This window comes from Alligator mississippiensis, chromosome 7 (genome assembly GCF_030867095.1).
Source record: "Alligator mississippiensis isolate rAllMis1 chromosome 7, rAllMis1, whole genome shotgun sequence".
Taxonomy (NCBI): Eukaryota; Metazoa; Chordata; order Crocodylia; family Alligatoridae; genus Alligator; species Alligator mississippiensis.
In genome coordinates this window covers 2268021-2282876 of record NC_081830.1, presented here as the reverse complement: position 1 = coordinate 2282876, position 14856 = coordinate 2268021, and the positions used below count along the sequence as shown (strand labels likewise).

Genomic DNA, 14856 nt, shown 5'->3' with positions numbered 1-14856 from the left:
AAACCAAAGTACAGGAGCGGCGGGCCCCAAGCCAAACCCTGAACCTTCCCAGGGAGCTGTGCAGGCAGGGGTCAGCTCTGATTTGACTCGCAGAATCCCCCCAACTGCCCAGAAAGGGGCATTTCAAGAGCAAGAATGTGTTCTGTGGGGCTTTGACCTGGGATACAAGTGCCCCTTGGCTACAGATAACACCCTGCTGTAGTTTGTTTCCCCGGTACGGGACCATTTATCCTCCCCTCCCTGCCATCCCCCCTGTACTCGTTCATGGGCAGCGCTCTAGACATGGGGAAAGAGATTCAAGGGGCACATCTACACATGCATTCATTTTAGTGCCTGTGTGATGACAGGTACTAACTTCATGTGCTGTAATCGGTGCTACTGTGCAGTAACATTATCGCTTGCCTGGCACCTGAGTGCCCAAGTACCTCCCCACTATTAACCTGCTGCATTCATCCCCCTTTTCTCTCCCCCTGCCCAGCCTGTCTCTCACCCACTGACTCCTCAATTTACATCTTCACTGTGCCTGTCTCACATGCAGCCCAGCCTCTGGCTCCTTAACTATTCATACCATCCAGGAAAAGCACACACCAACTGCAGAGACGTCCTCAGCCTGACGGAGGGTTTTTAAACCCGAAAGCTTGCTAATTTTTTTTTTTCCCCCAACTATTTAAGTTGGTCTGAAAAAAGATATCAGATTCACACAAATTATCTCCAGGGGTACCATGAAATACAAGAAGACATTGGCTATTTTGAGCTAACTTGCCTCTCGATGGTGGCAAATAGGTGAGAGACAAAGGGAAAGAGCTGTGATCCAACATCGCCAGAGTCTGTTTTTTCCTCCCAGGATTATTTGGCACATCTGCAATCCAACATGTGAGTCTTGGATCAGGTTCTTCAGTCACGTAAGGACTCATCTGTGACTTCCTTATGTACTAGAAGACTGTCATCCTCCTAGGGAGGGACTGCTGTTGACAAGGATGGAAAAGGCTGTAATTGGACTCAGTTAAATTCTGTCTGGGTTTGGGTGGGGAGGTGCACAGCCTGGGACCCAGTGGCAGGGAGTCAGCAGGTAGAGGTCTGCCTGGCTGGAAGGCTGAGAGCAGCTGTATCTAATGATTGCATTGGGGTAAAGCCACAATAAAGCCTTAAAAGCTCCTGGAGCAGAGCAGAAAGGGGAAAGAGTGGAGGCTGCTCAAAGCTGTAGCTCAGATGGTCTAGTTGCACCCCAGGAAATGCTGCCATCCTGAGTCTGCATAATTTTGCGTGTAAAATGTATGACTGCGCATAATTGCATAATATCCAGTAATTCCCCAGTGGGTAGCTGGTGAGTGGGGAGGGGAGCTCCTGCCTGCACAAGAGGGATGTGTGTGGCGGGGGTTTGTGGGTGGGTGTGGGCCCCCTGCCACACACCCCCTACCCCATGGTGCACAGCCCCCACTGCCAGCAGCAGCAGCCAGTGGCGGATCCTCGGGGTGCTGCTGTCCAGGGCAGGCAGAGCCCCCCACACTATGCCCCATGGTATAGGCAACTGGTGCCACCTCAGTCAGGGGGTGCACATGCACCCCTGAGCACCCAACGCGTCACCACCATCCCCACGGGCTCCAAGATGCTTGCCAGCAGGTCAAAATGGGCCGGCTCTGTGCCACCATGTGCAGCCCCCAGGATTCATGGGAGCCACACGCTGTGGGGGGCTCTGCTTGCTGTAGCCAGGAGCCCACAAGGGCCTGCCAGTGGCAGGGGCTGTGCGGGAAGTGGGGGTGTGGTAGGGGAGCCCACACCCACCCACAAACCCCTCACTCACACCCACCAGTGGCAGGGGCTATGCAGGGAGCAGGGGGTGTGGTAAGGGAGCCCACATCCACCCACAAACCCCGCACCCCCACTTCACAACCCCCTGCTCACAACCCTCCTACACCTCCACACCCCCCGACACCTTCACAAACCCGTGCCCACCCCCCCAACACCCACCCCCAACTGTACCCCACCCCCAAGTCCCTGCATAATTTCTAAAGAAGGTTCAAATAGTGTTATATTTAGTTTAATTTGTAAAAGACTAACCAAAATTGTCATGCATTGAGCATCATTCCAGATATTTGTGTGTGCATGTGCATAATTAGCCAGGGTATATCTACTTAGGGCTGGCCCTGCTTGGAGTAGGGTGTTGGACTGGGCTCCCTCACAGCCCCTGGAGCCTGTGCTTGCCAGGGGCAGTGCTGGTCCCGGGCTCAGCTCTTCTGGCCAGTGCTTTCCTCCCGGAGTGTGTCCACACCTCGAAGCCCCCATCCACGGTGCACGGAGGGCAGGGGCAGGTGCAGGACCCCCTGCTCTGGCTGCGGTCCCTGTGGCCCGTGCCCCCTCCCCGATGCCCCTGCAGCGGGCGGAGCTGAGCACAGGATGTGATGCCGCTTCCTGAGCCCGGAGCTCCCTCCCCAGCCTGGCTGCAGGAGGAGCGTAGCTGTGGAGCAGCCCCCGGGCTGCTGGTCAGGAGTGCGGGGCACCGGCAGGGCTCGGGCTGCCGGTCGGGAGTGCGGGGCACCAGCAGGGCTCGGGCTGCCGGTCGGGAGCCAGCAGGGTTGGATGAGAGGTGGAGGATGGGCAGGGGTGGGGGGTCTTGGGGAGAAGGACAGGGGTCAGGCGGGGTCTGCTTCTTCTGGGCAAGTGGTGCCAGGCTGCAGCACAGGATGCTGGTGCCTGTGAAGCTCCTGAAGGTGGGGGGGAAGCAGTGGGCTCATGGGGGGAAGGGGTTGGGTCCTGACTCATGATAACAGTTGTTGTCTCCTCCTCCCATCACTGCTGCAGCCTCTGGGGAGGATGGAGGAGCGGGACCCAGCTGGCCCTGAGCCCATGGCGGGAGCCGAGGTGGCAGGGCAAGCCCCTCATGCTGTGCAGGCAGGGATAGGCGGAGCGTCCCCAAGGTGGGCAGCACGACGGATCAAACAGGGGTGGCTGGAGGAGCCCGTCCGGCATTGGCAGGTAAGTGTGTCTGTGCTGAGGCTCTCTTGTCAAATGTAGCACTGGGGTCAGCCCACCTGGACCGGGGTGTCTGCGCCCAGGGGCTGCGGGAGGTTTGCAGTCACTTGCAGGAGCCCCAGCGCCGCAGCAAGGAGCAGATGCTGGAGCTGGTGGTGCTGGAGCAGTTCCTGGCCATCCTGCCCCAGGAGGTGCAGGGCTCGGAGTGGGGACATGGTGTGGAGACCTGCGCCGAGGCCACGGCCCTGGCTGAAGGGTTTTGGCTGAGGCAGCAGGGGGATGAGATGCTCCAGGATGAGAGCATTTTACCCTGGTCATCAATGCTGCCTCCCCATCTCCGCGTGTCTGGGGATGCTGTCTCCCAGCACCATTTCTTCCAGCTCCCAGTGATGTGGTTGTCTTGTCCCCAGGTCATAGCCTGCAGGCAGCTCAAGGACATGGCCTTGGACACGGATGGGCCTGGGGCATTGCGGGAACCTCTCTGCTCCTGGCTGGGGCAGCTGCAACCCTGCCCTGGGCACACGGTGCTGGAGGAGGCAAGTTGGGGTGAAACCCCAGGGTCCCAGGAGGAGCTGCTTTGTGTCCCCAAAGAGGAGCCCACACCCCGCCAGGAGCCAGGTAATGTGCCAGAGGTCTGGGTCCAGGTCCTGAGGAGCCCCTGGCACTCTTCAGCACCTGGAGTGAGGAGCTGGGAGCAGTGGGAAAATCCAGTATCTCTCTGGGTCTCATAATGCTACTGTGATAAATACTGATGGTTTGAGGCCCAGTTGCCCTTGTTACACCCTTTTTCATACTTCCCTATGAAACCACCGTGCCGAGAATGGGTCGGTGCATGCATCCAGGCAGCGGGGACATTTTTACACATCCAAGCTTCGCAGTGCCGGGCGCTTTGAAAATGAGGAAATGCCATTTAGTTAAAAAATGGCGAAATGCACATCAGCGCGCAGAAAATGGTAGCGGCGTGCTTTGGAACGAAAACACGTAGAGGGTGTTTTAGCTCCAAAGCGCACCACCACCATTTTCTCTGCAGCGATGTGCGTTTCGACGCTTATACAACTGCAAAGGAGGCAGCACAGTGCATGTCAGCTCGTGTGCAGAGCAGAGTCGATTAATCGAGTCTGCTTCGACGCCCTGCATCTCCAGCCCGTCCAGGCACGAAAAGGTATGTGTATAAATGCCCTGGGGTTTCCTGATGGCTTTGTGCTGGGTTGTTGACAGGTAACCCCATTCCTGTGTCCTCCTGCAGATTCCCCCGGCACAGAGGAGACCTGGGACTCATCGGCAGAGGAAAGGTCTTTGCGCTGGTTCCTCAGACACGGCCTTTTGCTAGAGGCAGGTAAGGAGGAGCAATTCTGCTCCACAACGTCAATCCTGATTCATCACCAGGGTCTCCCCCCACTATCCCAGGTTGCATCTCCTGCAGGGAGGGATGTCCACAGCTGCCACTTCAATCAAGGGCAGAGTCACTGAGACTCGCGTCCAGCTTCATGGCCATGGAGGTCTATTAGAAGACCTGCAGGACTTTAACTCTTCCACCGTTCTCCTGTCTCGCTCACAGAGGCCTGGGGCTGACTTAGGCCCACACCAGCTTTGGGGAGGAGCAGGGCTTTGCCTTTGCCAATGGCACAGGAGTGACCCTATATCTTCTCTTCCCCTCTCAGCAGGTGCAGGAACCCTGAGCACAGCCGAGGAGCAGCCTCCTGAGGCAGGGTCTGCCACCCTGGCGCTGCAGAAACCATCCTCAACAAGACCTGGGGAGAGAGGCTTCCTGACATCTAAGCCAAGCCAGATGCCCGAGAGGCAGGGCTGGTGCCCACAGCAGAGAGAGAGCATAGCCACGAGCAAGGTACAGGCTCCCATGGGGTATGAGAGCAGAGCCAGTGTGTGTGTGAGCATGTGCAAGAGCCCAAGTGTGGGTGTTTGGTGTGTGGGCTATTGTGGTGTGGTTTCACACCCCCTACCCCATCTTTTTTCTGACTCAAGTCAGCATTGCCTGATGAAGTTCGCCCCAGGGTACTGGAGCAACTGGCAGAGGAGATCTCAGAGCCCTTGGCAGTCATTTTCATGGTGTCATGAGAAAAGGGCCCGGTCCCGGAGAACTGGGAAAGGCCCAGTGTAGTTCCTCTCTACAGACCAGTTAGCCTCACCTCAATTTCTGGGAAGTTACTGGAGGTAATGGCCTAAGCCAGCATGGGGAGGAGGGAAGGCCGATCACAAGCAGCCGGCATGGCCTGACAAAGAACACATCATGATGAACAAACTTGATTTCCGTCTTTGATGGAGTGATGACTTGGGTGGATAAAGGGAGTCCTGTGGATATGGTGTGGCTGTACTTCAACAAGGCTTTTGACAAGGTCCCACGTGTCCTGCTCATAAACAAATGGAAGACATGTGGGCTAGATGCACCTACTATAAGGTAGACAGATAAGTGGCTCAATAGTCCCGAGCAAATAGGATGGCTAGGGATAGGGATGATCCTGTCTCAGGTAGGGATTTGGACTAGATGACCACTGGAGGTCCCATCAAGCCCAATTTCTCCAGGATTTATGAAGGGTTGGGGGTTAGAGACCTGGAAAGAAAACTTCACCAGCAAACCGCTGCTTCCAAACTGCGGTGGCAAGGAGGGGCTCAGGGGAAGCAGGACCCGATTGCAAGGTACAGATAGCCCCAGGGGCTGGGACTGGAAGCATTGGTCTTGGCAACTGTGGGCTCAGAGGTCCCTGCCTCTGGAAGTGCTGCCTCTAAAAGACAATATTTTAGGACTGTGGTTCCCAGGAAAGAGCTCCTCTGGGCACTCGGTGACACCCAGCCAATGCCAGGGAGCATGGGGTGAGAGTCTCCTCGGCTGACCCCACCTGATCCCTCCCTCTTGACATGCATGCAGGGGCTCTGCACCTAAGTCCAGCCGGGTCGCTCCATCCTTGCCAATGCCATGGTGGTATCATGAGCAGGCACTTTGCTAGGAGCGAGCAGGGCATTGGTTCCCCCGCTTTACCTGTTCAGGTGCTAACTGCTGGAGGAAAACCCGACATTGGATCAACCTGCAGAAAAAAGCTAAATTAACCCCAGTCTTTTGGCAACCAGTATTTGAGCAGGATAAAAGACAAATTCACAGAGTTGCTAATATCTGGAGGACTTCCCACCCCAAGCCCTCAGGTGTGATTTGTGCCCAAGGAAAATGAGCACTCTCACTTGGAGAGCTATAATAGTGTAGTCTCTATGCACGGAGTTGGGATACCACACTCCTCCCTTTCTCCTGCTTTCAGGCTGAGTTTGCCAGCTCTGCCCCATCCCAGACCACTGGGAATCCACATCCCCCTTTTCCGGCGTCACTCCTTTCCCTGTCCTTTGTTTCCACGCCATGGCTGGACACGGCTGGGATGCTGCCGCAGCACTAGATCGTATAGGACATTGGCAGGAGGGTCCCTGTGCAAATCTGGGAGCATTCACAGATCCCTGCCCCAGAGCCAAATGGGAAGGAAAAGGAGACTCCTAATACTAAGCTTCAGGGCCTCAGTGTTTCCTGGGGAGGTGCATGGTGGAGAAAGAGAAATTCGGGCTCCCTCAGCCCATGAGCAGGGCTCTCCCTGTGAGTCTGTGCCCTAAAAACAGCTTCCCCAAGGGAGACTCAGGGCACCTTCACTCTGCCGGTGTCATTAAGGTTGGGCAGCATGCCCAGGGTAAGCACAGCAGGTAATAACAGAGGGAAGAGCTGCACCAAGTACATGGCTGACATGAGCAGCTGTGTTAGTGGAGGCATAGGAAATTCGACAGAGCGAAGCTGGCAAATCTTTGCGGTGCAAAGTGGGAGCCGGGCCGTGGGGGGCTGGAGGAGGCTGGAGCAGCATGGATGATGGTGGGACGCTTGTGATTGCAGCTCTCGGAGGCCTTTGAGGACGTGGCTGTGTACTTCACCTGGAAGGAGTGGGCACTGCTGGAAGCTAGAGATAAGATGCTTTACCGGGACCAGATGCTGAAGAATTACCAAGCCTTGTTTTCCCTGGGTAAAGTTGTATTTCTTGCGTTTTCCCCAGAAACATTTCTCAGTGGGTGCATCTACATGAGATGCTAACTGCTCGGTAGCCTAATAGCACTGCACAGTAGCATGCTGGGCAAAACCAGTTGCAATATGCTACTGTGCAGTAGTATTAGGCTACTGCACCATTAGTGTCTGAAAAAACCCCGTGTGCTGGTGTTAGTGCGCAGGAGTGCCGGTTCCTGTGCATCGATTTAGGGCTTGCTTATGCACGTTTCAAACGTAATGCTCACTAACTGTGCCACATTAATGAATGTGTAGACGCATCCACCATGCATCCCATTTTTCTCCTGGTTTTCCTACAAGCTTATCCGCATGAATTTTGGCTGGTAATTTAAATCCACTTGCTACCCACGCTTCTGTCATTATTCACGCTTCTTCGTTTTGTATTCTCCTGTCCACCTCATTCGATCTAGTTGCTTTCACTGGGGTCTTCCCTCTGGTCCAACTCCTGTTGCTTCTGTATTCAGCAGCTTATTTTCAAGAGGATCTGTTTGCCCTCCTTGTGTGTTCATACCATTTCATTGTGCATAAATATTCTCTTTGGCAATTATTCTAGCCTCCTCGCTCTCTTTCCTATGATATCTGGTCCAAACACTTCACAATCCTAGCATGCACATTTCAGCACTATCGAAATCCTGTGTCTTCTCCTTTGGTTACTACCCAGCGTAAGTTAATGGAGGTCTTAGCAGCCTCACTGCTACAGCACATGGTTTTTCCATTTCCTCAACTTCTCCTCTAGTGACATGTGTCCATGTGGTGGGACACGGGGATATCTAAGGAGTCCCTGTAAGATTCTGCATACGTTCCCTTTAAACATCTTCATCTCCATGGACCACCATCTTCATCTGCATGGACCACAGAGTCCAGGTTCATCATATTTACCTTAAGACTCATGCTTTCAACCTCATTCTGCCATTCCCTAAAGTTGTCCTAAAATCTCTTTTCATAGCCAGCAGTCCCTTGCAAATATATGACCCATGGTGCAGATGGTTTAAGATCTTCTCTGGTAACACCTACCCCTGGAATAGGAAGAAATGAACTGCATGTAGAGCCCTGTTAAAAATTCATTCCCTAAGGAGCTTTATTATAGGTGCTGATCCTGACTTAGATGGTGTGCACATCTTTTGCTAGTCAGGTGCTTTCTTATTCCTCCTCAACCTCCAGCAAAGATACTCCTTAGGGACCTCAGTGGTGACAGAAAGCAGAACAAGGAGCAATGGTCTCAAGCTGCAGGAAGGGAAGTTTAGGTTAGATATTAGGACAAACTTTCTCACTAGGAGGGTGGTAACTGGTACAGGTTACCCAGAGAGGTGGTGGGCTCTCCATCCTTGGAGGTTTTTAAGACCCGGCTAGACAAAGCCTCGTCTGGGATGATGTAGTTGGGGCTGGTCCTGCTTGGAGCAGGGGTTGGCCTAGATGTGACCTCCTAAGGTCCCTTCCAGCCCTCATTTTCCATGATCCTGTGACCTGCTCAGATGCTTTCTTCCAGATCGATCAAGGCCATCTGTAACAACATATTGCTTTCTGTACTTTTCTTGTGCTTTCCCTTTCTAAAAACCAAACTGACTATCACTGATTTGCATGCTTCTGTTGAGTCTGGCTGTACTAACTAACTTTTCCATCAGTTTTGAATGAATGGCTAAGTCACTTGTATTTTCCTGTCACTGGGACTTTGGTAGTTACTCCCTTCTTGTTTAAAGAACAAAAGCATAGTGATATTATACTTAGTCACCATTAAAGTCTTTTATCCTGTGCAATTTCCTTTGTTAACTACAGAGCCCACCATTCCCCTGCATCTCCTAATACATCCACAGGTTGAGTATATTTAACATTTTTGTTTCTTGTTCACCTTTTTCAACGTGCTGACTGGTTTCCCGATTCTCTGTGCCCTGTGAGCTGGAATCTCCTTTGGATGTAATTCTAGGATCAACTTTTTTCTGGGAAGCTGGGTTGAATAATGCCACACTCTGGCCTTTTACATTGTGTAAAAATAAGTTGTCTTCTTCCTTCTTTTGGCCATATCCATAATGCAAACAGGCTATATCATAGATACATATGCATTTATGCAACCTATGTTGGTCTAAGGACATAGGCAGACAAGGAAGAGCACACACCAACTGCTGAAACTTCCTTAGCCTGATGAAGGGTTTTTGAACCCAAAAGCTTGCTTAATAACTATTCTCCAACTATTTGGGTTGGTCTCATAAAAGATATCAAATTCACCCAAGGAACCTTGTCTGTTTATGCAACCTATGCATTATCTCCTGTGACGATCCGCTCATTGAATGAAAAAGCTGCTATAGTTGCCTCTGCATTTGTTATCCTTTTCTATGCAGTGCCAAGCTGAATTACTCTTTCTCCCATATACAGATATTCATTGGCATCAGTCTATCATTGACTTGTCACTTCCAAGACGCATCACTGCAAATCTTGATTGAGAGTAAATCATGTCCATATTTTTTTTGTGCCTGGAATTACACTGCTAAGATAAGCTGTGTCCATCCACGAGTGTGTTCATGTTCTTTCTCTTCAATTCATTATCTTGAAAATATGTAAAAGCTTCCCCTGTCTTCTTTACAAATCGCTGCATCTCTGCACACTTTCCATGGTGCCACTGTGGGTTGGATGCCCTTTATGTACTTCTGCGAGATTGATGTTTTATATTTCATCGGACCATCTTGGATGATAGAGACCATCTTCTATTGAAGGTTTCTGCCTATAGTGGCTTCTCTTCTCTCCTAAATGTCTCCTTCCCTTTTCTTTTGAGTCCCTATTAGAAAGCTTGAGTCTTTTGATTCCTTTTTCCATGTCCCAGTTGGGTCCTGGATGGTGCAATAATCACCCTTTGCACGCTCCCCAATGCAGGATACCGAGGTCCCGCACCGGACTTGATCTGCCGCATCCAGCGAGGGGAGATGGAGCTCTGGGTCAGTGATTTGGAGGAAGCTGGAGAAAGCTCGTTGTCTGAAGACTCGTCCCTGGGTAAGCCTTGAAAATCCCTTCCCCGCTCCACCTGCACCTTGTCGCAGGACCCGGGGGGGGCTGGAAACCTCAACACTTGCCTTGAGCTGCTGCCATAACATAGCTTAGCCAAATGTATGTTGTCCAGGTAGGTGTGCGGGTTCAGCCAGGCCCTTGGTGGCAACGAGGAGGGGATGAGGGCACAAGTTACCTAAGTGTCAGGTCGGAGTCTGGGTCCATGGAGCAACGAGCGTAGGACCAGGCTCCAGGGGAGCTGAGAAGGGAGATCCAAGAGACATAGTCCAGGATATAAGCTGAAGTCATGGGCTAGGGGTCAGAAAATTGATGTGAGGACAGACCCCTTTTTCTTCCCCCAATTAGGGCTGGTTAGCCCTTCCCCGCTTATCACTCTCTTCCAGGGAGGCTGAGCCCAGGTTTCCTGGCAAGATGCTCTCTCATGAAAGGGCTGCCCACCCATAGGGAAGTCACAAAATGCGAGTGGCAAAGCTTAGGCTGCTGCTTTGATTTTAGGCACCGATCTGGCATCCCTGGGGTCCTGTAGGCTTGAATGTCCATCGTCCCTCAGCAATGTAAGAGTTGATACCCCCACCCAAGATGGCCATGCCTCTATAATACCCTTTGGTAGGGCATGATGGGGTTTGAATTGCCCCGTGGCAATTCTGGTCAGCAAGAGCTCTTGGTGGCTATAAAGGAGAGTGCCATAGGGAGGCTTTCACTCTACCCACCGTTGCTAGTCCTGTTGCTTAGTTTGAAGTGGATTTCCTCTCTGTAACAGTCAGGGGAATAAAAGCAGTGTTTTATCATTATCTCAGCTGTGTTAAATGGCTGCCAAGTGCAGGGGGGATTCAAAACTTGGATGCTTGGGGACATATAAACACCTCCTTGGCTGCTTGCAGACATGAAAAAAACCCCAAACAACATAAAGCATGCTTTATGGGAGAAGCAGCGTGTTATTTCAACCCAGCTCTGCAGCGTCTGTATAGATCAGGCGTTTCAGCAGGGCTTTTTGGTGCTTTTATCAAAAGCTGATTCAATCAGCCATCATATAAAAGTACCAAAAAAGCCCCACGAAAGCTCCTGATCTATACAGATGCTGCAGACCTGGGTCAAAGTCCTTCTTCTGGGCATGTGATGGGCTCCACGTGGGAGTGCACCAAATTTAAAGTAAAGCATGTTTTCGGGGGGTGGGAGGGGTTCACATCTGCAAGCAGTCCTTGTTTCCACCAATATTGCCCACCTTCTGCTCCATCTTTGGAGCACAAGTGTTACAAACTGTGAGGCCAGAGACCCACGGTCCATTGGGAATTGGACAACTAGTGCTCACAGAGGAGCCAAGGCCCATCCAGGGTTTGGGGACATCCCAGCACGGAGGAATAGCAGATCTTTCTCTTTGCCAGCTGGGCTGGGACTAATTTCTGGGCTCCTGTCTCCACCCAGCAGATGCTGAGACGCTGGGCAGAGCTGAGCAGCAGCTTTCCGAGGAAGGGCCTGCCACGCTGGAGCTGTTTCCAACCCAAACCCGGCGACTCGCCCAACTTGGACAGAGAACAGCCGAGACCCAAAGGAGCCCTGTGTGCAGGGAGGGACTTCAAGAGCAGGGAGACCGGCAGAGCCACGAGGGCAAGGTTCACCGTGGGCAGGGACTGTATATCTGTGGGGTGTGCGGCGAGAGCTTTGCGGGCAAAGTGGAGCTCAGGGCACACAGGGGAAACCATAGGAGGGAGAAAGCCTACCCCTGCACCGAGTGCGGGAAGAGCTTCCAGCGCAAACATCGTCTCATCAAGCACCAGAGGATACATGCAGGGGACCGTCCCCACCTCTGCCCCGAATGCGGGAAGAGCTTTGTCTCCCCAAGTGACGTCCGAGTCCACCAGCGCGTGCACACAGGGGAGAAGCCTTACTGCTGTGCCCAGTGCAGGAAGAGCTTCACCTGGCCCGTTCACCTCCAGAACCACATGCGCGTGCACACGGGGGAGAAGCCGTTCTCCTGCTCCCAGTGCGGGAAGAGCTTCAGCGACAGCTCCACGCTCACCAGGCACCTGCGCGTGCACACGGGGGAGAAGCCCTTCTCCTGCAGCCAGTGCGGGAAGAGCTTCACCGACAACTCGGCTCGCATAAGGCACCTGCGGGTGCACACGGGGGAGAAACCGTTCTCCTGCACCCAGTGCGGGAAGAGCTTCACTGAGAGCCCAACGCTCACCAAGCACCTGCGCGTGCACACGGGGGAGAAACCGTACTGCTGTGCCCAGTGCGAGAAGTGTTTCAACCAGAGGTGCGCCTTGATCAAGCATCAGCGAACCCACAGGGCAGGACCCTTGCACTGAATGGGAGGCAGCCTCTGCAAACTGGTACGTCATCCTCCCTTTCTTCCCTCCTTCAATGAGGCGTGTCCCGCTGCTCTGAAAACTTGTGGCTGCAGCTGAGACAGGGGAGACGACAGGGAAGAGCTAAGCCAAGGAGCCAAGTGGCAGAGGGGATAAAAGCTAGGGGATGCAAATTGAAAGTTCCCCTGAAAATCAACCTCCTTCCTCGAACCCCCCGGCCCCCAGCTACCACGTGTACAGACAGCAAGGTGACGTCTCCCTAGTCCTTTCTTTGGCATTTTAGGACTTGACTGTGCTCGGTTTTTACTTGCCATGACGATGCTGACTCCCGAGCTGCTCCTGGTGGCCTACCTGCTGGCCTGGCTGTCACACACCCTTGCAACTGGTGTGTCTGCAATGGGCCTTGCTGTAGCCCAGCCTGAGCAGGGCTTTAAGATATGAAGAGGTCATTTAAGGGTGTGTTTTGAGGGACAGAAGGGCTCATGGGGAGAGTGGGTCTTGGGAGGTCCCTTGCTGGAGGTATACCATTTCAGACCCTGGGGAGGGTCTGGGGTGTTGTGGGGCAAGGCGCTCCTGGAGGGTGTAACAGAGAGGAGAGGATCACAGGGAATGGGGGAGGTATGGGAATTAAGAAAAGATGTCCCTTCTTTCGCAACATCTACAGGATTTGCATCTTTGAGGCCCCCCATGCTGATTTTCTGGTCTGTGCCCTCCATCGGGCTTTTCCTGGCTCCAACCTATGAAAAAAACCTGTTCTCTGTACATATCCATTATTGCCTTGGGCAGCGTCAGGAGTTTTGCAGAGAAATCATTCAGTCTCAGTCCCAAACTCAAACTTGCCTGCATCATGAGGACAGTCCAGGTGGGATTCAGTCCTAGAGCTCGGGGTGGGACACCTCGAGATGGGGAACAGCAAAGGGCATCTTATTAAGAAACTGTTTTCCAAGACGTCTGATTACAGATGAGCAAGACATGGCAAATCTCTCTTGTGCAGCATTTTTATTCATTGCTTTTCCATATTCTGAGTTTCCTCTGATTCTGCCCTGACAAATACTGAAAAGGCAAGCGCTGATGTATAAACATATATTTTGTTGTTGTCTTGCTTAAAGAAGAGCCTTTGGGGAGGAGGGGGATGTCCAGAAAGAATAAGCTGCCCCCCCAAAATCTGAAAACTAAATTGAGGAACAAAAATGTGAATAAAAAATAGTAAAGAGGCTTTGATTTTTGTTTTGGTTTGAAAAAAAAATAAAGTCACCCAAGCTGGAGACCATACTGGCCCACTGTGCCTCAAGACAGGGTGGGGGATTAGTCTGGCACCCAAACCCCACCTCCATGGATCCATCCAGACCTTCGCCTCTGGGACGCTCCTGTTTTGGGGCTCCCCCACACCCTCCTCCAGCCTGCTGTGCAGGACCCCAAACTACTGCCAGGGCTCAACAGTGCCCAAAAAGGCGCTCGCCCCATACGGTGCTACAGTAGATCATCCCCACAGACTGCCAAATCCACAGCTGTCTGCACAGGACCCCACATCTCCTCACATGGCTCTGAGCCCACCTGGCCCCACACACGCCACAGTCCACAACCCCAGAGCCGCCCACCTGGGCCATAGCCTACTGCCTTTAGAGCCGTACAACCCCCCAAGGGCCCATATAGGGACTCAGCCCCACTTCCCCGCAGCTTATAACTCCCACATCGCTCCACCTCCCCTGCCCCATGCAAAATGGCACAGACGGCAGCTGTGCAACGTGTACCCCTACCGCAGCCTGGCACTGACCGGCATGGTGGACCTCTCGTACCTGGTGCATCCTCCTGCAAGCCTTCACATCAGCTCCAGCAAGCAGGTAGATCTCAGCCCTCATCCCTTCCTGATCCCCAGCCCTACCATCACCTGGCAGACACCTCCTATAGGACAGGTGTCCATCCCCCACCCACCGCCTGCATGCACGACGCTCCCAATACCCCTCCTGCCACCCAGCAGACGCTCGGCATCCTCCCCATGCCCTGCCCAGCCCTCCCCATCATCCTGGCCATCATTTTAGCTCCAGCCCTTAGCTCTGCTCTCCCCACTTGCCCCCCTGTCACATGTAGCCTTGCTCTAGCCTCAGCCCTGCAGATGCCCCACCTGGAGAGGGAGGGTCCCCATCCCTGGTCTGCCCCAATGCCAGGAGCAGAGCAGCAGTGCCTGTGGATGCTAAGATCTCCTGCTCCCAGCATCACCCCCAGCTTCAGGAGCAGGTCAGGATCTCTTCTGCACAAGAGAGATCTGCCTGCAAACCCACATCCCTCCCAACATGCTCCACCTGGCAGGCCGGTGCCCCTCACTCCTGATCTGCAGCCCCCTGCCCACCCAGCACTGTTGGTGCCCCTCACTCCCGACCCATGCCCCTCACTCCTGACCCAGTAGCCACCCTGGAAGAGGTGGGCTCTTATCCCAACTATGAGACAGTCTAGGTTATGCCCCAACCTGGATGGAGAGCATGCATGGAGCTAGTATAGCAAGCAGAGTTTGTTGAGGGGAGATGCAATAAAATCTTCAGAAAT

General features: G+C 53.3%; 1 protein-coding gene across 5 annotated transcripts; it reads left to right on the top strand.

The window, feature by feature from the left end:
* Nucleotides 1-2413: 2413 nt before the first annotated feature.
* On the top strand, nt 2414-13529 carry LOC106737613 (zinc finger protein 684). 5 transcript variants are annotated; one of them, XM_059731438.1, is made up of 9 exons: nt 2414-2556; nt 2800-2973; nt 3381-3588; nt 4001-4132; nt 4217-4306; nt 4632-4816; nt 6848-6974; nt 9875-9991; nt 11429-13529. In XM_059731438.1, the coding sequence occupies exons 2-9, from the start codon at nt 2812-2814 to the stop codon at nt 12313-12315; spliced, it is 1908 nt and encodes a 635-aa protein (XP_059587421.1). In that variant the 5' UTR covers nt 2414-2556; nt 2800-2811; the 3' UTR covers nt 12316-13529. The 5 variants fall into 5 exon arrangements, with proteins under 5 accessions (XP_059587421.1, XP_019351870.2, XP_019351869.2 ...); XM_019496325.2 differs by having other exon boundaries at nt 2414-2584; XM_019496324.2 differs by lacking the exon at nt 2414-2556 and adding an exon at nt 2636-2708.
* Nucleotides 13530-14856: the final 1327 nt, after the last annotated feature.

Excerpts from the sequence above, each read along its gene's own strand:
- LOC106737613 (XM_019496323.2), top strand. The coding sequence starts at position 2,731 with ATGGGGGGAAGGGGTTGGGTCCTGACTCATGATAACAGTTGTTGTCTC. Across the intron at positions 3,589-4,000 it reads CACACCCCGCCAGGAGCCAG|CGATGTGCGTTTCGACGCTT; the intron begins GTAATGTGCCAG and ends TTTTCTCTGCAG. Across the intron at positions 4,133-4,216 it reads GCCCGTCCAGGCACGAAAAG|ATTCCCCCGGCACAGAGGAG; the intron begins GTATGTGTATAA and ends GTCCTCCTGCAG.